Source organism: Penicillium cosmopolitanum (genome assembly GCF_028827165.1).
Source record: "Penicillium cosmopolitanum strain IBT 29677 chromosome Unknown utg000009l:1.0-9042332.0:1.0-9050551.0, whole genome shotgun sequence".
Taxonomy (NCBI): domain Eukaryota; kingdom Fungi; phylum Ascomycota; class Eurotiomycetes; order Eurotiales; family Aspergillaceae; genus Penicillium; species Penicillium cosmopolitanum.
This window is the reverse complement of record NW_026622679.1, coordinates 8,938,591-8,961,941: the sequence shown is the minus strand read 5'-3', so window position 1 is coordinate 8,961,941 and position 23,351 is coordinate 8,938,591. Positions and strand designations below refer to the sequence as shown.

Here is a 23,351-nt window from a genome sequence, read left to right as displayed (position 1 = left end):
CATTTCGTCCCTTTCAACTTGCTCCCTGAGGCATCGAAGCCCTGGCCTCAATCTACCAGGCCTTGCCATCAATGCTAGATGCAAATCCAGAAGATTGATAATCGAGGTGAAGCTGATCTTTCGCACCACGAGATGAATGCGGCTCACTTTCGTTAGTATGCTTGGCGAAGCAGATTATTTAGCGGGAATTATATTCTTCGTCGTTGCTAGAGCCGCTATCGTTTATGACTTGTGCTGTTTCACTTGCTTGCGACACTTCGGCTTACTTTGTACATGCAGATCACGTGTAGCAAATATAATATATCGGATTTCAGTAGTGGTAGTAGTACTCTGAAAACCCTACTCGATACAGACCCCTCCCCCTCCCTACGCTCCCCTCTCCGGTTACACCCCATTAAAAGATGATCCTCAACTTCAGCCGCACCAAGATCGCAGGTCCACGATATAGAATCCAGTCAAAATGAAGTCCATTGTCGGCAGGCCACTGGGGTACGGATCGCCACGGTCGGGAGCGTCCATACCCCGGGGACGCGCGAACGGCTGCATCGCAGAGAAAAAGCGAATGCATAGGAAATAGGCGGGGTGGGGCCATACAGGGGCAGAACCCCTAAAAGCAAATGCATAGCGTTCCCCTTATCCCCGTAGGACAGGCCTTATTCCGAGCCGTGGTTCGTTACAGATATTCAATAAGCGGGCACACCAAGGCCAAAACCCGCGGTGGGTTATCTGTAGACAGGAAAAGAAATTGAAAACCCAACCCAAACCCGCGTTTGGTGAGGTCTAAGTGTAGGTGATGGTAGGAAGAACGCTTGGTCAGACGCCACGCTAACCGTCACATAGATTGATCCAGTATCCAACTTAGTAGTGCAAAATTTCTGCGAATGCTACTCTGTCTGTTTTTCGTGCTGACCTCTATAAAATGTTACGTCTTGCTAGCCGGCTACGGTCAGTGGTTAGACAGTTAGTAAACGTACCTTATTATTATTAAGAACCTTTATTATTTATCAGACTTTTTCTCTGGGTCTATTACATCTGCGACGTAAGACAGAACTAGCAGACGTAAGTTTCTAGATATGTTCGATGTGATAGAGCTCTTAGGTAACCTAGGATTTTTACGTCTGTCATTGAAGTAGGTTAGGTCATTCAGTAACAGAGCATACTTGGCATTTTTCAAGATATCTTTTTCTATGTGTCATCGACGAGGAGTGATAATCTGAAGGATCAACCTAGAGCGGGGATTTGTGGGGGCTGACTTGGCGGGGGCTTAGCTTCGTGAGGTTCTCTACGAAATATGAGATAATATAAAACTTAAGAGGATACTGTAAGACAAACTTCCCAACGGAAATCTTATATAGAATTTTTAAATGTATCAATATTGCTGTGAATTCGATCATTATTGTACTCTTTTAATCTACAAATCCCTTGTAAAGGAATTCTAGGACTTCCGGAAACTTCTAAGTTGTCCGGCAAGCTATTGGCGAGTTCCGAAGCCCCCAAAATAAGATAGAAGCAGGCTATGATGTCAATACGAAGTGTCCTAGTGACGACAGAATAGCACAGCCATCATAATGACCAGAAGCAGGATTGCCTCCATAAAATCAACATTTGTCGGGTATCAGCGTACGTAACACTATAAGTCTAGAGGGAAATAGATCCCGCGTCAGCTGATGATTCGATAGAACCATCGACTATCAACAAGTTAGCCCCCAATGAATCTTTAAATGAAATGGCTTATAATTGGCTTAGACCCTCTGTCGATTGTTTTTTTCTCGACTTTGTGTGAGACTTATGATGTCATTGAAAGAAATTCTAAAAAATAGTTACCTTGAGGAAATGCACCTACAAGGAAGTTACAATTTTAGCACTTGGGAAAAATGCCCTTGGCATACTTGGAAATCTTTAGAGATCTCGCATATAGTTTCCTAGTAGGTCAGGACAAATGGGGCCACAGAGGCACAGGAATGACTATATAAAAGACATTCAAACTGCTTTCTAGTTCGTTAATTCATTTCATTTCATCAAGTACCACTCAATACTATCCCAATTTCCGGATAACGTCACTCAGAAATTTCGGCCGATATTATCATGCATGCTTCTATCCCCGTTATATTGCTCGTGGCTTCCAGTCTACCATCTGCTATGGCGGGTAAGTGCTCCGCCGTCGGTTGGATTAGCAACAACCACATCTGGGGAGGGCCAGATGGCAGTCCCTCTGCTGCTACCAGTGGTGTGAGACTCTATGATCCTGATGGAAATGACATTGGCGATTACGATGGTGATGATCCATCCTGTAGCGATCTGCTCACATGGAGGTCTGCTTATTTGGACGACACATTCTCGTGGGGTGCTACTTGCAACATGAACGGTTTCACGTAAGTCAAAGCCCCAAACCAATTTCTGACTTTTAATCTGATATGAATGATATAACTAACACAATGGACGCTCTAAAAGCGAGTGCCACGGTGCCTACGCGACCCAAACCCACATTGACGGCGAGGGTCCCTCGAATGGCAATGACTATTATGGGCTCGGAATAGAATCAACTTCGGAGTGCAAAGTTCTTTTCGACTGCTAGATGATGGTTCTTACCTGTTACTTTTGTAAAGCAATACTTTATTGTTATGCTTTTAATAAACTACATCGCATATGGCATAGTGATGTAGTTCATATGGTTGAATAATTTTTTTTTTGTTTTAGAGGGAATAAGAGACCCTATATATACAGCGAACTGCAAAACCAGCTTCACCAATTTACACTCTACTCTTAGCTCTGAGCCCTACTGCCAAGACTCTAGGGTAAAGGTTGGGTGCTGTTTGTGCAGTACTGCCCTGTTTCAACCCGTAAATTACAGTCACATACCCTTCAGACATCGAGCCTTCCATATTCCTAGTCTAGTCGCTCATGGAAAGATCCAGATACAATGTGGCAGCATAGTGAACCGCGTTGTAAAAGATTTCGAACCCAGGCTAATCATCGCTCTTTGCTCCCACCCTAGAGTATGCCTGACCCCCGGATATGGCATTTGTCAGAGACCCTCTGTGATGATTATTATTAGCCTGGAAGACTGCCTAGATGATGACTTTTCTCTGTAGTACCGATCGCTGTAAATAAAATAGTATCTATTACTTTAGCTAGGTGAGTAGGAAGAAGGACAGTTATACGATAAGCTTCTACCTATCTATATTTACTATTTGATTATATAGAAGATAACTCTTAACAATAATAAATCTATCTAGAAAAGTATAGAGTAAGACCTAGTATAGCTTTTTTATCTTTATTAATAACTCTAAGATCTTTTTAATTTATTAGATAGTAAAGAAATTTCTTATAAAGAAGGGTAGTTCTAATAGTATTAACTACTTATACTTATAGATCCTAGCAGAAACTAAGTATTAGATAGTGTAAGATGGGAATGCTCGAAGGCTATCTGCGTTAGCAGACGGGTCGATCACGAAGAGACAACACCACCACACTCGTAGAGTGCAGGAACGAGATAGGCAAAGCGTGACGTTGTAGAGGATTGATAGAACAAACAATAGAACCTTTCATGAGTGGTATACCGATACCGCAACCTCATCAACCTCAGGGAATCATTTCATAAGGGGGAACATGCGTGTTGAATTGATACTATGGAACGAACGCTACTTATTCTCCCGAAACAAAACGGGGGCCTTGTTGCTAAGGCTTCTGTCACATGACCCTAGGATACCGATGTTGAGAGCGGAAATCCTCATTACAATAGCTATTATCTATTTATAATATCTATTAATAGAGGATCTAGAAGATAAAAAGAAATATTTCTACTTAAATATTTAAAGCTTTCTAGATTATTCAGTGGTTTATTAGCTAGATTATATACAGAAGCTAAGCTTAATTTAAGACCTGAAAGTAATTAATTAACTTTACTAAGTATTGTAGTAGGGGAATCGCTCTGGTGATATCATATGACATTGTAGGCCTCAGGCCTTGCTCCTATTTTGCATATAAGCCCTTAGTGATAGTTATCTTACCACTACCCACTGTTCGGGTCAATATAATCGTTCCTTATTGTAATTTGCGTATACTGGTAGCGACAGAGCTCGGATACTCTGAATGTTCTATCTCTAGAGTTCTACCTACTCTCTACAATATGTGTACCCTGCAGGTATAGTGTTGTCTATCTTATTTCTCTCTCTTTGTCTGCAGTATGCAGATTGCCATTGAGCATTCCCATCTTTCAGTATATACTATAACTTAAAGATAATTCTGATTATGGTTTTCTGTTATGTCATCCCAACTGGTACACTGCTCTTGAAATAAATCTTTCAGTATCATGGGATTAAAGATACCAAGTAATTCTCGACTCCTTGTCTTTTTGAGAAGCACTTCTATATTTTGAATATATTTGTCCCGTGTGATGGGAATTTGATTCTTGGGGACAGATATTTCATTTTCGTTTTCGAGAATATGCGTAAATAGCCGCAAATAGAGATTTTATCTATAAATTGCTCATTCAGGTTCTGAATGACTGCGACTGCTCGGCTACGTCTCTGAGGGCCAATTTTCGTTCTCAGGTCGCCGGAAAAAGGCTCGTTGTAAATGCCGTCCACGGCTGCTCTGGTAAGGGATTGAGGGATTGAAAACCTTGACTGACATGCAAAAGATATGACCTTTTTTCATTCGCAGTTGCCCGAGGGTCGCCGAGTTTCTGAAGCTGCACCTGACAGGAGCGGACCTTCGCATTGATCTCGCCGACGAAGCTAGGAAGCTCACTTGCAACCTGGCCAAGAAGCAGGCCGCTAACACACGTTCTCAATGAGTCAACTAGACATAACTCCACCTCTTGATTCTTAGCAAGCAAAGCCAATAAAGCTTCACTCTCAGATCTCGGTACCAGTACGTCAGGCTTGCAGATAACGCTGAGAGTTCGGACCCCGGATGGATCAGAATCCCGCGCTAAACGTAGGATGATCTGGTTCGCAAAGTCATTTTTTGCAGATAGAACAGCAAGAATGACACCACGTGGTTCTTTCATGTACGACTGAATCACGTCCTGAACCAACTGAACATCTGCTGCCGACTGTTGGCGTGTTTCAGAGTGAAAGAGGCCCTGAAGATCGGCAATCGTGAGATGTGGCCTATCCGGGCCCGAGACTTCAACCCCCAAGAGATAATTTGAGAATTTTCTTCGTAGATTGATATGCCCATTGCCGCCTTTGAATTATCTATCAAATCCGCAAGGCCATTAAACCCGTCGAGTTGCTCACAGAAGCTGCCAAGCGAATGCTGCTCCGCCTCGCTGCGATTTTGATGAGGAACAATGCAAATTCGGACTCCCACCTGCGAGTTCTTTCGCAGAACCAGTTCGGTAGGGAATATAGTGCATAGGTTACTTTTCACGGGAAAAGAGACACAGAAATAGTTTCGAGAACAGAGCTCTTTCCGAACAATTCGTCTCCACAGACTATTATCTGTGGGAGAGAGACATTGAGGCTGATGCCCTGCGATCGGAGTGTGTCGATGGAGTCCAAGAGATCGAGTTGCTCTTGAGTGCATAGGCCTTGAAGAGCCTCGGTTTTGAATTTTGCCAACGTCATGACGAAAGTGAGTTTGTATGTATCCGATCATGGCAGTATTTTGCAGTAGTCCTCAATTATATTCTCAAGCTATCACCTTCATCCGTCAGGCCACTAGTACCCTCATATTGCGGTTCCACCGCGAATCTCGTGTTGTTCCCTAGCTCAACCCTTTCACGGTCGGACCTCGGGTGGCTGGGCTCATAATGATCTCGCTCCTCCCATCTCGTGATCCCAAATGCATCCAGAGGAATATGATAGGCTGGTCTTGACGCTATAACTGGCGTCCGTGGGGAATGGGTATCACTCAAGGAACCACTGTTCAACCAACTACCACCAAGTATCTGCCGAACAAGTGGCCTGAGCGTGGGGAGGGAGACTGTGATCGCTGAACAGCAGAGTTCTGTTTGGGTTAGGATGACTTGAAATTACATTCCAGTCAGGTTGGCCCTTAGGTACATAGTTTTATGGGGGGAGAAGGAGGCATACATCCTGTGACAGCATTCTGAGCCGAGATCATGATAACAATGAACCGAGCAAGGCCCGCAATGATTGTGATTAGCCCGATGGCGAAAATCCCTAATATCGTATAGAGCTGAGGTTGTGTTACATTTAGGTTAGGGAGGAGAAAGAAGGGTAGGACGAAGACTATTTTCTCAATTAGACGCAATCAAGGATAGAAAATTAGAGAGAGCCTCGTACGTGACGCCTCTCCCGTAAGGTTCAATGCCCAGAATAAACTGAATGTTTCTCTATTTGCAAGCGCGCTGCATGGGTTCTGTGGATTCCTAAGAAAAAAAAAGGTAAGTACCTTCAGCTTCATAATCAAATGGAGAGCAAACTAACCAGTTTATTCGAATCGGAATACACCACGCAAGAAGGATGATAAGCGATGTAATGAATGCAAATATAATGTATATGGTTACCATCCATAACGCGATGCGCAGCCGAGGCATAATTGGGGGAAAGAGGTAAAAATAAAAAATCGCCATGCTGAGTTTAGTAAAATATAGTCCGGTGATCCAGAAGAAGGCGCTAACATAAAGAAGCTGCATTCATGGTTAGTCGGGAGTCTTTTGGAGCTTATATATAATGGTCTCACCTCTTGCAAACTGCTCCGCGTCTGGAGATCATTCATAAAGCCAGTTCTAGGCCCACCATTCACTATAATAGTGTACAGGATGGTTGCTACAAGTATAGAACACCAAGCCATTACAACGAGGCCCTCTGCGAGCACATTCGGTGTCTTTCGGAGGAAAAGTCGGACATATAACCGGGCTGTAACAGCTAGGGTGGCAAGGAAGAACAGAATCCAGTCTGTTATCTATATATTATTAGTTCAAAACCTTAGGCATACAGCCCGAAGCCTGAATGATAGCCTGGGACAGAAGAAATAGGAAGTGACATACAATTATGGTAACTGACTCAGAGCCAGGCATGCTTCAGAGTTATCTGCTATTCGTATTAAATTAATAGACTCAGAATAGAGAATAATTGTGTCCCTTGTCCACATTGTTCAACATACATCTCTGCTATGCTTTCATCGGTGTGGGCACATAGTGAATGAAATGAAGGCAGTTTGACACACGTGAGTATTTCTTGACCGGTCTGAGCTCTTCTAACCAACATTCAAAATCGTGATCGGCAATCTGCTGGATTACAGAACGTCACTGGCTCCTGAGCTCTTCTCATCTTCCGATAGGAGCTGTTATTGAGACTGTCTCGTAGACACTCAGCGAGATAATGTAGGAAGAAATCAATCGTGTCGAAGTCGATGACGGGTTAGCCTCTACAACCAGGCATTTTCTTTGACTCGAGGTAATTTTGACGGTAGGAGATTCGATCCCCATAAAAGGAGAACTCCATGGGATTCACTTGTCACCTATGTTCCGCTCCGAGATTTGCCAAGAAAGGAACGGTCTTGATTGGTGGGAAATCCGTATTTTATCGATCAGAACAGGTTTGCAGCCTCTGACTGACTATTAGTTGGTTAATTGCCACAAGATTCTAGAGATCTGCTACACAAGGAAGAGATGGCCGGGGAGTGGTGATGTCAGCGGGGATCTAGATCTCGGGTAGCTATTGAGGTCTGTGACGCTAACCTTCCGTCACCTCCGCAGTCATGTCAGAATTTCGCTCCATTCAATAACATCTCGAGAATCATGATAGGATCAAGATATTGTTCAACTACTGCTAGACCAAGGAGCAGACATCAACATACAAGACAACTCTGATGGCAGTGCTATCCAGGCTGCCTCATCAGAAGGTCATCAAGAGATTGTCAAACTACTCTTAGACCAGAGAGCAGACATCAATACCCAGGGTGGCCTTCATGGCAATGCTCTCCAGGCTACCTCACTAGGAGGCCATCAAATAATCATTAAACTACTCTTAAGCTATGGAGCAGCCTTTGGTATTGCTCTCCAGGCTGCCTTATCAGGAGGATATAAAGTGATTGTCAAGCTACTTCAACGAAGGGGCCCTATCACATCACCTTCAAAGCGGTCTGGCTCTTGATTCTAAACAATCTAGTGAAAATAGTTCGCCTTATGGGATCAGGACCTTCTGATCATACTCAATACTAGCCTCCCATGTTGTCCACCTACCATACTATTGCCTAGCTTCAGACCTTATTACTCTTATCACTTCACTCCACAGGTATGGCTTATTGAGTCATAAGAACCTGCAAAAGCTACTATATCTGTCCAGCGTTTTATAATCTACACTCAAAAATGCGGCATCTGTCCATCGTTTCCTGCTTGCTCGCCCTCCATTTGAGGTCGGCCCGACAATGGTAATCGCTGGGAAATATATCTCCGGAACTAGCGTCATTTGCAGGGCTCAGGTATACGATTTTTCTTTTGCAACATAACATTTTGAGAGTATTATATTAGACATGAAGCAGAAAAGTTAAGATCCCAACGACATCATATTAAGATCAACCTGGTCAATGTTGGCATCAAATATTCATCAAATTGTCATCGTTGAGAACAAGTTAAATGATGCCGCAGAATTCCTTCTCGGGCCAGACGTTGAAAAATAGCCAGAATGTATTTTAGCTGGTAGAAACTCATGTTTATGAAAGTTGACACGACGCGTTGTCGGTGTTCTGATCTGTGGTAGCTGCGTCACGAAACTTGAAACGACGTTGAAATCTTGGAATAAGAGTTCAGAATAGGATTTTATCGAGACGAAACTGCGGCTTCAATTAAAGTAGCATGTAATAAATGGTGAAACAGTTCAACAGGCCGTAATATGAGGGACACTATTAGGGCCAACTCGGCCGGACCATCCATCGATCCCAGCTGCGCGAGCGACAACGCGCCCGCAGCACAATAAATATGTCCCCCAGACCCCAGCACAACGGTCTCTTTGAAAACATTCCCCAGTCAGCCCAACCTAGACATGGACGATTTCCTCTTCCACATTGCCCATGTTTCGTACTGGCACGATTGAGCATTTTAAGTCTGGCCTATTTCTATTGCCAGGATGAGATGGCAGCCACTGGTATAGGTCTGCAGCGGAATATGGCCTGGGCCTTCGACCTGCTTTCTGTGGTGCTGTACGAACCTGATCTCTCATACTTGTGATTGTACCGACGCTCACAACACCGCCTCTAGCTTGTCCATGCTCGATGGAGCACTACATTCATGGCAGGTATGTGCATCGATGTCAGCACTTGACACCATGCTGACTTGGAAGATTTTTAGAGAATTAGCCCTATTGCTAGCATTCCCACGAAACCAATCGACATCTGTACCTTGACTGGCTTAAGAGTTCTTTTTCAAGCTGTGAAAATAGTGAGTGATTTACACCCCCCCTGTGCTCTCTGCTGGCCATCTAAGATAGATCGCGCCGAAGGCAGCCCTGAACGTTGGCTCAATGCTACCACTATAACCCAATGCTCTCCGAACAAGAGCAAGTTGGTAGGATATTATCCGTGGGGCTTCGTGTTCGATCATCCCGGGCTGACGATTCGCTGCGGTTGTCAATGCTCGCCGATCCCTTCCCACTGTCACCAGCGAAATGACCCTCGCGGTCAAGTCCACCCTGGTGCATTGCCATTGTTGTTGCCTACTTACGTGGCCATGAGGTTGGATAAGGATCTCGGTTGGGAACTTGCCCATTATTACCCTGGGTAAAATGCTGATGTTTCTTTTCCTTTCCAGGTTCAAAGACAATATTGCGCCCGACACGACCGAGCCTGCCCGACGCGCTACGTCGCGTGGACTCAACGCATTGACATGCACCCGCCTCTCGTGCTGGACGAGCCTGATGGTGCTGACTCTTGACACATAATACAGTCATGCTCCCATCGCTCAAGGCATCTGTTAGGAACATGGCCGCTTCGCTCAACATATCCATGGGCCTCAGCTCGCGAGGGCTTGGTACCCTCCGGCTGTGGGCAAGAGGTGGTATTGCCGAAGGTGTGTTTGTCCCCCCCTACCCTGGCCTTTTCAAACTGATGTTAAGTATCATCTTACGAGCAGCCACTAGTCCTTCTCATGGCCCCCGATCCTTCGCCGCCCCTGCCTCCGGTCGTAAGCCTCTTTGGTCGACCCGATTTACCTCCGTGCTGGACCGACTGAGCTGCCGTCCGCTTCCTGTTTCACTCCGAAGACCTGGTATCGAACTTCAAATGACGACTAGGTAAACAGTAGAAGAGAATAGCTACACGTCGGCGATGGGGTTTTCAGGCGGGGAACGGATTGCCAAAGAGGATGTACTGCCTGCGTTAGACCTCTCATCAAATCCCACATGCCCAAGCGAGATATCGTCAATTCCCCCCCTAGCGGTTTTAACAGGCCGCCTTGCGTGTGATCTGGATTTGACCATAGAAGCCCGCTTGGCTTTAAAAACCGGAAGAGTGGTCGATGTGTAGATAATCGCGTTCCAAACCCCTTGGAGAGAGAGGACAAATGCACCCGCCAAATTCAAGCCAAAATTTGGTTTCGCGGGATCGATAATTCCATAGATTCGATTGATGAATGACGGCAACTGGACACGGCGTTAGTAAAGACTCGTAAGGTCTGTTTATTCTCAGAGCGAATTCATACCCACGTAGCGACCATGGCTATGAAGAAAATAAAGGAGTATCTGAAATAACTCCACATAGAGTGATTCTTCTTGACCTGAATGTCCAACCCACTTCCAGAATGACACTTTTGGGACTCGATACAGGTCGAATATGGCATGGCTGGCTCCGTCGTTGCCCCTTTGTCTGCACAGGCGGTTACATCGAACGAGACCGATCGAGTCACGTTGATCACTCTGTTTGCAGGTGGCGCATCTTTGGTCATCCGTAAAGCCTTTTGCTGTCGATAGATGCGGACGCCCGCTGTAGCGTATATCACAAAAGTTGTGATACTTACCACCCTGTAAAAAGGAAGTCAGTTCTAAAGTTGCGAGAAGCTAGAGTACGACGTACCACACTGGACCATAAAAGCACACCAAACGTAAGAATTGCCATGGTTCCGTGATCGAACACCATATCTAAGCAGGGGTCAGTCTTATGCTATGCATAAGCCATATGCATTCGCGGTACCTACCAGAGCCGGCCCATAGACCCTCCCTCTTTCGGCAGTCTTTATGACGCTCAGTATAATTGCCAGGATCAACGGTAACCCATAGCAAAGAGCAAAGTACCACTTTTCAAGCTTCTTGAGATCTTCTGCTGAGTATCTCCGGTAAAAAGTCAAGTATATATTGACCGCCATACAAAATGACCATAACGAGTCCGTTGGCATCCAACTCCAACCATAATATTAGAGTTTGTAATCCTGTAAGTCATGTAGTGGAGAGTGGCAACACACTATTGAATAAAGAATGCCTGTGCTTGGCATAGGCTGGAGTTTGGACCTGCTAAAACACCATCTCTGCTGATGATAGTCGCAACACCCGCGAAAGCATTCCCGAAGGAAGCATAGAAGATCAGTCGGTTGACGGGCTTGCGAAAAGCGGGCGAAGCGCAATAGGTCGTCACAATAAACGCACAGCCCAGCAGAGAAGAGCTTCCCCCCACTCTTTCTGCTATTGAGATAGCCCGAAGTTGCTCTTCCGTCAACGACATGGAGTATATGACTCTTGGGATGTGCAACTTGTGTTCAGTGGGGTTTGTAGACTGCCTTCGAGAAAAATTCTCCCACATCTCACGTGGATGGAAGGCACGTGGGGGCGAGGGTAGATGAACCTAAAAAGCAGACCATTCGCTCAACCCCCGCTTCCTTCGATGTTCCAAGAACTTAAAAGCTTGGTGAAATTCCAAATGGAAAGGTTGATGAGATACGGAAAGCTTATTGATGGATTCTCCTGCGTTTCCCCACACTAGTTGTTCCGGTTGAGATATGTAGACGTCATAACCCCAAATAGAGTTCCGCATCCCCATGGGCCATCGAAAGCTCATTATATAAATCTCCGTGACTTTTTCTAATTTATGCACATTCCTGCGATTGGATGGAAGTTTTAGGTATGCTTCAGAGATTAAGCTAAGGCATACCATGTACAGTTATATCGTGATTGTGAATAGCGTCTTGTCAAGTTCTTATTGTGTTCATTGCCATTGACGTGGGATATTCGATAGTTGAAAAACCCCCTTTTTAAGCTAATTTCTGTCCACAGGTAAATATCGGTAATGGTTAACTAAAAGATTTGGGAAGGAAGGCGATTGTAACGAACTGGGGTTGTTACCATTCGCGGATGCCTGACGTAGATGGCATCCACTTAGGCATCCACGCCTACATGTACTTAGTTCTATCTCAGCTTCCTCCTTCTTCTCCTCAAGCCATTACTTTCGTCGAACAGCTACTGTTTCCTTTGCTTCGTATGCTACGCCGTACGTTGATCTCTGTGAGCATCTGAGCATCCTCACAGCGATTGATTCAGGAAAAGAGAGAAACCCCGGAGAGTGTACGCTCCAACTGACCCTTTTGACTGGTTTGATGAATTTGCTTGCAATTTCTTCACTGGCCATCTCTGGTGCAGAGCTCTGATCGAGTCAGGACGCTATCCCACAAGCACAGGTCCCCCGAATGAAGTCGACCACCCTGGACATCGCACAATCCCAAGCAACCACCTGCAAACGCCTACCAGAGAACAACGAAGACACGCCAAACAAGACACGCCAAACAAGACACGCCAAACAAAACACGCCAAACGAGTAGATGCAGCACTCCCAGGGAAACACACCCAGAAGCTGTACGATCTATTATCGTGGAAAGAAGCGGGCGGGCTGGCCCAACTCCGGACTGGCATGGGTAGACTCAACGAATATATTTATCGAATCAACGTCGCGGAGACAGATTAGTATACATATAGACAAGCCAGAGAGATCACAGAACACTTCCTCTTTCGATATCAGAGGTAGACCATATACCGGACGGAAGTGATGCAGAGAACCGATATTCACTAAGGTAATATATCCTTCTTTCTGAACGGGAAATCACCCTCTGATAATTAGAACTGGAAGTAGTGTAAGCCTTAATATAATTTGGAATTACTATAGGCTGACTGGACGCTACTTAACCACGTTGACCAATATAAACGAACCCCTCCCCCCTAAACTAACCTACATCAACTATCTTATGCCCCAGACAGTAAATATGCTTCAACTGCTGAGAATAGGATGTTAAATACTTAGAGAAGTGTCTTTAAGCTAGTCTACTTATAAATTACTAACCTGTAAGGATCTACTATAATTGATATTAACAGCTGAGATAATAATGACAGAAAGGAAAAATATATGGGCTCTAAGGAGATAAGGCATGTTTTAGGAAATGTATTAGTAGATTAGTGATAGTTGTCCTTTTGGCTTCACCGCCGGGTGTTTATAAATTATGTGTGTATGTGTATAACAGAGTCCGGACCATTTCTAGGCTACCAGCATAAGCAGCAATCCCTAGGGCTGTATTATACATTACCAGTGTGCCCTAGTTAGTTCTGAGCTGTTCTTCTTACTTTAATAATAGTCTAATAGTCTCTATATAGCCTTCTGCTGCTGTTTGATATAGAGGTAGATCAATTAACCCTCTATCGGTATTGTTTTATATAGCCCTCATACTTAAAAGTATTATTAATATATTAACTCTGTCTACAGTAGCAGCAGCAGAGAAGAGGTTTGTCTTCTAGAATAATGTTCAAATTAGTTTCTAGATCTATAAGTAGCTATTTCAAGATAATAGTATCTGAGTAAGTCACCGTATAGTACAGCAGTACTAGGGTATATCAAGTCAACCAAAGCCGCTGATTAAGTTAGTTGATTAAGTTAGTATTAATGTTCTTTATAGCCAGTAGCTTTTCAGTAATCTTATTATATAATGAAAACACTAAGCACCGGAGCAGGGTATTACTATTATTATCTATACGGTTTATATCAGCATAAGGATACCAGAGAATAAGGTTGACTATCTCCAGGTATCAACTATAAACAGCTAAATAAAGGGCTGTAGCACTACTTTAGTTGATTACCGCCAGATTAAACTCTTTTTATCCCAAAAGCAGCTTTACAGTATCCACTAAGCTATAGAGAACTATCTAGTATAGTACCGGTATATCAGAAGAAGTTTATATTAGCAGAACAGATTTATACCCCTTCAAAAAGACAGCTTTTAGAGGGCCTACTATATTAGTATGCCCAAGCCTATAGCAAGCTCCCAGAGTTATTATATATATAGGGGTTACTGCCCTTAGAGAACAGCAGCTATACTAATTGAATTCTACCCTATTACACTGTAAGATAGAGTGTAGTTTAGCCTTATCAATACCAGAGGTTGACTATACAGTTAGATAATTCTAAAAGGGCCCGGCCTACAGTGTTAAGCATAATCCATATATAACCGTACACTGCAAGGCACTTTCCTGCTCTCAGTTCTAGATGCTTATATCCAGCCCAGAGCTTCCAGCAAGAGGTTAAGCACTACAGAAGAAAAAAATATTTAAGAGCCCTTATCACCAGAATCTTTCTACAGAAGAAGATATTAACGTTTGCTCCATAATTAAGCAACAGTAGTGTAGGATCAGCATTAATATCTTTAGTAGCTAGGCTAAGAAGATTACTATTCTGATATTTAATATTAAACTAGAGAATAACTGGCTGTAATTAGTGATATAGAGCTCCGTATAAAACTTATAAAGGTAACTTTTGTGTTACCGTAGAGGTACATGGTGATCAGGAACAATGTCTCGTTGGGTAAGTCTCGGATTTGTGGCTATGTGATATTTAGTTTTCCAATAGGCAATGTATTATAGAAGGAATTGATACACTATAATGTAATAGGAATTTATTAGGGTATAACCTTAAGGGCTTATAGAAACTTAGCTTTGGCAAGGTCTAACTATATTATATAAAGATTTAGAAATACAGATCTGATTTTTTCTGTTTCTGCTCAGACAGTATATGTTATATAGCTCTAGCCTTGTTTTAGTATACTTTAAATGATCCTAGTTTCCCTATTAACCTTTTAGTATAGAGGCTAGTATTACTCTGATATACTGTACCTTTACAGGTGTTAATACTATATATACAGGGCTATAAATTGAAGAAGATCTGGTTATATAATTAATCTTTTTTCTATACTATACTGTTAAATTTAAGAATATTACTAATATTCTTCTCTAGTCTCTTAATAGGATAGCTATAGTTAATCTTGATAAACCTCCAAAAAGTATTCTAGAATAAAGAAGTCTAAGTTGCTTTAGTTGTAAGAACTCGGATGGATCAGAAAATGAAGCGGTAGTATTGAACGAAAGTAATAAGCTAAGGAAAGAAAGAAGAGAGGGAAGCTCTTATCGTAGCTATCATACATGAATGGGTGCCTGGGTTACGTGCTATGACACGTGACACAACTCCGAGAAGCCTCATGCCGTTACATTAGTAAAACCCTAAGGAATAACTATTATTAGTAGTACAGAGATAAGAAGTCATTATACCTAGGTATTTCTTTCGTTAGACTCTCTTATTCTTTTAAGAATCTTTCTGATTACTTTAGGGATTAAACTATTAGCTAGTGTAAGATGGAAATGCTTGATGGCAGTCTGCGTCTAACGGGCCAGATCTTGATATATGGCCCAGGCTTGGCCTGTGCGATGTGATCTTTCAGTTCACTAGGATATTTACTCGCCGTGGGTCCCCTGTTTTTCTTATACTTCTCTAAGCTTTAGATAAACAGCATGCAGGCACCGCTCAATTGAATCAATTCGGCCGTAGCCCTTCACACTATTTTACTAACTCTAGAAGAGGAACTAAATAATAAATATATATTGTAGAAGAGAGAAGAGATAAAGGTAGTATAGGTAAGAGTATTGTAGTATTATAGGATATTTACTATGGTAGTACTCTTAGAGATAGAGAAAAAATAATAATAATAATACTAAGGAATTAATATATCTGATTTATTTACTTGATTTTATAGTAGTAGTAATTATAGTAATCTACTATTATCTATAGATAAGGATATTATTATTAGTATTAGTTATAAAGTGCTTAACGTTATAGATGAACTTAAGTACTTTATTGCTTAGAGAATCTTCTATATTGTTATAGATATACTTAAGGATTATTTAAGTACATAAGACGATTTTCTCTATGGTAAATATAGTCTTTTAGGTCTTCTTAGGCTTTGTAGTATTGATATTAACTGCTTAGATAGCTGAGCGGTGGTCTATGAATTTTGAAGATTTTGATAATCAGAATGTACGAATACGCCTTCTAGCTACACTATATTAATAGCTGCTATTTTAACTAGGCAAAGCCTATATTAAAATATAGCTACGGATGCAACAGATCGAATGAACGTATCTAGAAGTCTGTAGGACCTCTGATTGTTGAGATAGAGTAGTCTATCAATTCTACTAAGAGATAGTTGTTTTTTGCTGTAGGCAGAGGCATCTACGAATGGTAACAACACCAGTTCGTTACACAACCCTATATAGTCCAGGAACACGCTTTTATCAACTGGCAGGCTAGTTACTGCCCCAGTATAGCAGCTTTAGACTTAGTGATCTTAGGTACTGGATCATTAAAGAGTTGATTGATTGATTGATTGATAGGAAGTGGTAAACATTAGAGAAAATATTGATCAGAGTTACTTGCAACCTCGATACAAGATGGAGAGGGCCTTAATGCAGAAAGTGAGGCGCAAGGGCTACCCTAAAGGCTCGAGTGCTTGCACCCACTAGAAAGTTTCTATTTATTCGTCTCTCTTTCCCATGGATATTTTATATCTAACATTTCACACATTTTTCTTGTTTCTTCCGTAGAGACGACAGTTGCGCTATCTACTAGGGCACTTGAGTGAAAGCTCCTCCCACCTGTCACCTGCGATAAAGATTGTATATTCATTGATCTGACTCCACCACCAATGATTATTTCAATATATTGACGGGTATTGAGAGCATCCTTGCGACGAAAAAGCCTTGCTAGTGCGCTTGCATGATCGGTTGCCTGGTTTCCCAGCGAACCACCGCTGGTTAGGATAGAGCTGAATCCACAGGCTGCCAGTCCCGCCAGAGTTCTATCCCAGCAGAACTCAGGAATCAAGTCAAATGCACGATGGAAAGTACATGGCCTTCCCTCCGCGAGCCGTACAAGTTCTCTGTTTCTTTCGATGTCAATCCATCCCCATTTGGTGCGCATTTCAGGACGCTGGAGGATTCCAAAAACAAATCCGTCAGCGCCAAGGCTCTTCAATTTTTCCAAAGTATCCTTCATCTGTTGAAATTCCAGGTCACTATAATAAAAGTTCCTCGAATGCGGTCGTATCATTACAAAAATCGGGATGGATAGCCGGGATTTCAGAGTCGCCAATGTCGTGGCGTCGGCAGACAGCCCACCAGAAGCGTAGTCTTGACAAAGTCTGCCGTGCGGTGAGTAAAAGGAATTATGAAATTGAATTCAACAGCCCTTCTAATCTAGATGAGATAACAGCCTGGCAAGAGGAACTTACTCGATCCTACTTGCCCCTCCCTTTGCCGCGTTTACAGCGGAGTCGTGATCGAAACAAGCGATTTCCAGGAAAGGCTTCCGAAATACTTCGATTTTCTCCATTGCGAATGAATTGAAATATGAGACTCAGCAGTGGCGAATCAAACTGGCGATCGGACAGAGAATTCGAAGGAGTCTGGAGGTGTGGCAGAACAAAGGACCCGCATGAAAGGGGGGGAGATGTGTGTGGGAAGGCGGGTATTAATCATCCACTATCCAGTAAAAAATCAACTAGGCTGCATCAGGTTAAGAAAGTTTTGAATCGATAAAAACTGCCAGGTAATTCCACTAAATCATGGATGGTTTTTCAAACGTAATAATCGGAGCTACATGAACATGTCCCCTCTCTACTATCGATTATGTTTCTTACAGGAGAGATGAGGTGGATATATAACTTGACGCTGTGAAGAGGTTGGAGTAAATCAAAGGGAAATTTAATAAGATAAGATGGGCACAATAGCAACAATTCAAGGACGTGGTTCAATTGCAATTATACAACACTAGTGTATGCATCTAGAACGAGACGAATCCAAGACTTGGGGCGCTGGGGAGTGATGGGCGACAAGGTTACATCTTGTGCGGGAACTATGTGGTTTCTTGACTTTCTTGACTTTCTTCAACTATTTTGTAGCCGAATAGCGGCGGTAATTTCTTAGTCCACGCCCACATAAAATCCGCGCGGAGACCTCCAACTGCAGCAGATAAAGTCGGAGCGATAAAGTATTTTGTACCGAGATATGAATGTCATTTATTTTGATGCAGTTCCGTCGTGAGTTGCTCCTCAATAGCTTCTGTGTTGATTTCTTTCTTTCCTTTGCGAATAACCTCAATATCAGGGACTGATGAATGCTTTTCACCCTCGAATAAGGCGTCAATTTCTTCCAATGTCTTGCCTTTAGTTTCAACCCAATAAATAGCCTTGTGCGATTAGTATAGTTTATAACTCGATGCAACAAGAAACATACAATGAGGACCAATACAATGATATCCCAAGATGCATTAATAATGTACATCTTCCATCCGATGTTACCCAATTCAATTGGCATGATGAATGTGAAGATGAGACTGTCAAATATTAGTAACAATCGCAAGGGCATGTTTCATGAACTTACGCAAATGCATTCAAAGAAAATGATGAAAGAGCAACGCCATTCGCACGAATGGTATAGTTCATGACCTCTGACGGGTAGAGATACAAGAGCGGCGTCCACGCCATGGAGTAAAATCCTTGAAAAAGAAACATCACAGCAACGTTCCCATATACCAAGGCATTGGACGCGCCAGCAGGGTCTGATGCATACATCTTTGAAAGGCCCCCTATCACAAAGAGACAAAAAAGCAGAAGCATCTGGGACAGCATTGCCGTCGATTTTCTCCCCCCATTTAGCTGCTAGGTGCGTACCTATAAGGCTGCATAAAAGACACCAGGTATTTAAAACGACATTCTTGCATTGATTAGCCAAACAATTGCAGTTCTTTGGGGGGATAACCTACCGCCTTGAGTTGATCTTTAGTATCTGTAATCCCGGCAGTGTCAAGCTCAGAGCCTAAATAGTAGGATGCAATTACATTTCCTGCAATGCAGGAAAACGGGCCTGCTGATATTCCAACAAGTAGTCGTTTTCTGATCACCGGCCTCTTGAGAATCTCGATCGGGCTTATACCATGACCTTCTTCACGTTCCCATTTCAAAGTATCGACAATTTCTTTGAATATTGCAACGACAACGGGATCCGAAATTTCACTGTGGGAATTTGTCTGGGCAACAGAAAGTCTTGCTTCTTCGTAATGTCCTTGTTGTACTAGCCAGCGCGGTGACTCGGGGCTTTATCCGTTTAGAATATGCACGTTGGAAGGATGATTTCTGACACAACTCACATGAATGGGAGAGTTAGTATGCAGAGCAATGAGAATATTGCCTGGAAGAGAGATGGAGCTCTCCATGCCCAAGTCGAAAGCCACTGGCCAGTACCGAGAGTAACCCCTGCTGCAATCAAGGCCCCAATACTATATCCCAAGTTAAATCGCGGTTCCGGTTCCTCATATTCGGAATACTCACTAGTAGAAGTCATTAAGGAGGCCCACGCCCCACGCCCGCCAGCGACTAGGAAACGCCTCGGTCAAATATACCCCTCCTGAAACCCCGGTTATAGCACTTCCAAGCCCTATTATGATCCTCCCTACAACGAACATGGCAATATTCTGTGCTGCAGTCTGGACTATGATTCCAAGGATCGTTAAACATGAGCCCCAAAAAATAGCTGGCCGTCGACCAAGTCGGTCAGCTGCAATACCAGATACCAAAGGACCTATAAACCCGCCGATTGACACAGAGGCAGTATTTAAACCTTTTGTGACGTTGTTCAATTCAAAATAATCGGTATATAAGGGAAGGATATTGAGGCCATTGAGCATCGATCCGTCGTAACCACCTGTCTACTTCCAAAGTTGATGTTAGCCTAAGTCACACCGATATATTTCTACCTTGGTAATAGGTACCCAAGGCATTCACTGACTGCCGACTGCACGATAGAACACATTATGAGAAGTATCGAAACAGTTATTGTAGATTCAGGAACCCATGCGGGCATCCATGTGCCAGTTGCTGTTCTTTTAAGCATATCGATTTAAACTGAACTAGCGAAAGAACAACTTAAAAGTGTTCCAAAGTTGAAGAAAAACACAGATAGACGAAGTCGGAGAAATATGAGGAACTTTTGAGGAGAGAGGATAATGAAGAGGGGTCGTCACCTTGAGTAGCTCGGGTGACTTTTCGTTTTCATTTGGAATGCTTCCCAAAAGCAAGATATTTGATCTAATACATAAACTTCACGGAGTTCCTGCAGACTCGGAGATAACTACTAGCATGACAAATGCAGACATGCCGAATAGTGCTTGTTAGGTACCTCCTCAGCATGATAAGAAGGGGAAATGTCGCTTAAGTGCTGCCGGTGTACCACTAGGTAACTCGTTGACTGAAGTGCGGGGTTCTAATTGAAATACTGCGTGTCCCTATGTACCCTTGCCGACAATTGATGGCGGTACCGAGAGAATGCAGGGATATGAGGAGAATGTGGCACTCGGCGGCCTACATATCATGCAAGACCCTGGAGGGTTTAGTTTTCTATTTCTTCTTTATTTCTTCTCCAGGATTCGTCTCTGTAAATTTGCTTAACAAGGATAGATGAACAGAGATCGCAATTTGAGCATGGCGGGAACGGCCAATGGTAATGAGCGGGGTTGACAGGGCGGTTCTAAGCGACGTTGCATGGGAAGCGCGGGGATGAATGTCTTTGAAAACCAAAAGCTTGACCTGTTGCAACCTTGATTTATATACTCCGATCCCTTTTTTAGGAAAACTACCCCCGATATCATTCTTCTGATACAACACATGACAAATCATGCCCCGCCGACCAGTTATCGCCGTTGCTGGGCTCGCCTGCGAAACGTCCAGTTTCTCTCCAGCCCGTACACTGGCACCAGCGTTCCACCCACGCCGCGGGAGTGAGATTATTGAGAAGTATTCATTTATCCAGGCTGGAACAGCTCTAGGTGACGCTGTTTGCTGGCAAGGTTCACTGATCGGCCACGCTCTCCCTGGTGGAGTAGTCACCCGGGATGCATTTGAGGAACTTACCGCCGAAATTCTCTCCCGTCTTTCAGATATTAGCTCAAACTCCGAGACGGGAATTGATGGATTGTGGTTTGACATACATGGGGCGATGTGTGTTGAAGGTATTGAAGATGCCGAAGCAGAGCTCCTGCGGCGCATACGAGTTATCGTGGGAGCAGAAACTATAGTATCTGCCTCAATGGATCTACACGGGAATGTTTCCCAACAGCTAGCCCATCAGACCGATCTCATAACTTGTTATCGTATGGCTCCCCACGAGGATACCATGGAAACAAAAGAACGGGCTTGTAGGCACCTTGTTGAAATTTTGACATCAGAATCAAGAGAGAGAAAACGCCCGCTAAAAGCCTGGGTACAAGTTCCCATCTTGCTTCCAGGAGAGCAAACTTCTACTCGCTTAGAACCTGCAAAGGGACTTTACCAACTTGTCCCAGAAGTTGAAGCTGTTCCCGGTGTGCTGGATGCTGCTATTTGGGTTGGATATGTATGGGCAGATGAACCCCGGAATCACGCGGTAGTGGTTGTAACAGGTTGGGAAATCGACACAGTTGCTACAAATGCAAAGCGACTTGCCGAATATTTTTGGAAAGTTCGTCATGATTTCCACTTTGTTGCACCCACTGGGTCGATGGGCGACTGTCTTGATCAGGCTTTTCTTTCTCGCGATCGGCCCTTCTTTATCTCGGACTCAGGCGACAATCCGACTGCAGGGGGCTCTGGGGATGTTACCTGGGGACTATCTGTTGTTCTTAGTCGTCCGGAATTTCGCCATAACACCGGCCCGATGATGATTTATGCTAGCATTCCGGGCCCTGGGGCTGTTGACTGTATGGCAGCGGCCGGGATTGGTGCGACTGTTACCGTCACGGCAGGGGCTGAGATTGACAACATCCACCACGGTCCATTGAGGCTGACGGGAAACGTCCATGCCATCAAATTCGGCGATAGAGATGCTCTTGTGGAAGGTGTGCTTCGAATTGGGTCGGTTTTTGCAATCATTACAAAGCAACGTAAACCTTACCACCACGAGAGTGATTTCACCGAACTCAATCTAGACCCTCGGTCCGCAGATATAGTGGTGGTCAAGATTGGATACTTGGAGCCAGAGTTATTTGATATGGCGGCTAACTGGATGCTGGCCCTAACCCCAGGAGGTGTGGACCAGGATTTAGCTCGCTTAGGCCACCGGCGAATTTGTCGACCTATGTGGCCGTTTGATCGGAAGTTTCCGCATGCCCCAAATCTCACTCCTCAGTTGATCCCGATGTCAAATGACCCAGCTTGAATAACAAGGAAGCATGAAAGAGCGATCGTTAGAACCATCCTCTGCTGAGAGATGGCTGCATTAGGGATCAAGGTCGCGCCGTTCTGCGGGGTCGTGGGCTGTCTTTTACATGAACTAGTTAGTATGGTAGCGTAAACTTGTCAGCATACAAATATAGAACTACACAAGACCTAGTAGATAATTAGTATCAGACAATTTGAAGCGATTGTACTTTAAACCTTCTTTCTGTAAAATAGCAATTCATGCTCAAGTGGAAGGCTCATAGTCAACATGGCATACTCGAGGTAGGCCCGAGGCTGTTTATGCAGTCGTACTCGAGCGCATATTTCCTATAATCAACTATCCGAGGGGTCTAAGGGGTCCAGTTTAGTTTTCTCACCAGGGAAATGTTACATGAAGGTGGCGTTTCGAGCACGGCACCATATCGATACACATTAAAGGCTATTGGTAGCTATTTGGTCCCACGGTTCACTTAGCGCCCTCAGTACTGATATGCCAATGATCCTAGAGAATATTCCCTCTTTCAAGGGTATTCAAAAGTTCTTGTTGGAGTTACATAACTTGAAGAACGAAACAGAGTTAGTTTTGAATAATAGAGAGAGCAAGCAGTCTATCTAAGGCATGGGATAATGAATACCAGAGGCCGTTCGGCATCAGCTCTCCCTGTAACTTTAAGAGTAACCATCACAATTGGTAGTCGTTAATTTTCTTTTTTCTTCAACTCGCTGACTAGTTCTTTTTTCTATTGCGTGGGGATCAAAATATCGGTTTTTGCTTTCATTATAAGCCACATTGATCCACAGCTTAATTTCCTGGTTCGCATTGATATACTTTCGAACCCTCAACAAAGAAACTTCTGCGAGATGTCATCACAGATTATTTTAAAATCAAAGGGCTTAG

General features: G+C 43.6%; 7 protein-coding genes across 7 annotated transcripts; 3 read left to right on the top strand and 4 right to left on the bottom strand.

Moving 5' to 3' along the window:
• Positions 1-2,085: 2,085 nt before the first annotated feature.
• N7509_011456 (uncharacterized protein) lies at positions 2,086-2,376 on the top strand (the record flags this gene model as incomplete). Its single annotated transcript, XM_056636093.1, has 1 exon — positions 2,086-2,376. One exon carries the CDS (start codon positions 2,086-2,088, stop codon positions 2,374-2,376), a length of 291 nt encoding a protein of 96 aa, XP_056486713.1.
• A 2,173-nt stretch (positions 2,377-4,549) lies between these two features.
• Positions 4,550-5,576, bottom strand: N7509_011455 (uncharacterized protein; the record flags this gene model as incomplete). Its single annotated transcript, XM_056636092.1, has 3 exons — positions 4,550-5,193; positions 5,247-5,278; positions 5,380-5,576. The coding sequence occupies 3 exons, from the start codon at positions 5,574-5,576 to the stop codon at positions 4,550-4,552; spliced, it is 873 nt and encodes a 290-aa protein (XP_056486712.1).
• A 4,285-nt stretch (positions 5,577-9,861) lies between these two features.
• On the top strand, positions 9,862-10,209 carry N7509_011454 (uncharacterized protein; the record flags this gene model as incomplete). The annotated part of the gene is made up of 1 exon (XM_056636091.1): positions 9,862-10,209. The coding sequence occupies one exon, from the start codon at positions 9,862-9,864 to the stop codon at positions 10,207-10,209; it is 348 nt and encodes a 115-aa protein (XP_056486711.1).
• A 17-nt stretch (positions 10,210-10,226) lies between these two features.
• On the bottom strand, positions 10,227-11,625 carry N7509_011453 (uncharacterized protein; the record flags this gene model as incomplete). Its single annotated transcript, XM_056636090.1, is given in 6 exon segments — positions 10,227-10,553; positions 10,613-10,893; positions 10,928-10,967; positions 10,984-11,070; positions 11,105-11,306; positions 11,369-11,625. The coding sequence occupies 6 exon segments, from the start codon at positions 11,623-11,625 to the stop codon at positions 10,227-10,229; spliced, it is 1,194 nt and encodes a 397-aa protein (XP_056486710.1).
• A 6,651-nt stretch (positions 11,626-18,276) lies between these two features.
• On the bottom strand, positions 18,277-18,835 carry N7509_011452 (uncharacterized protein; the record flags this gene model as incomplete). Its single annotated transcript, XM_056636089.1, has 3 exons — positions 18,277-18,450; positions 18,498-18,597; positions 18,645-18,835. The coding sequence occupies 3 exons, from the start codon at positions 18,833-18,835 to the stop codon at positions 18,277-18,279; spliced, it is 465 nt and encodes a 154-aa protein (XP_056486709.1).
• A 191-nt stretch (positions 18,836-19,026) lies between these two features.
• N7509_011451 (hexose carrier protein) lies at positions 19,027-20,072 on the bottom strand (the record flags this gene model as incomplete). The annotated part of the gene is given in 5 exon segments (XM_056636088.1): positions 19,027-19,357; positions 19,411-19,590; positions 19,638-19,712; positions 19,724-19,968; positions 20,049-20,072. Coding segments are annotated over 5 exon segments (855 nt in total), but the record flags the coding sequence as incomplete, so codon positions are not given.
• Positions 20,073-20,933: 861 nt separating this feature from the next.
• N7509_011450 (M81 family metallopeptidase) lies at positions 20,934-22,451 on the top strand (the record flags this gene model as incomplete). The annotated part of the gene is made up of 1 exon (XM_056636087.1): positions 20,934-22,451. One exon carries the CDS (start codon positions 20,934-20,936, stop codon positions 22,449-22,451), a length of 1,518 nt encoding a protein of 505 aa, XP_056486707.1.
• Positions 22,452-23,351: the final 900 nt, after the last annotated feature.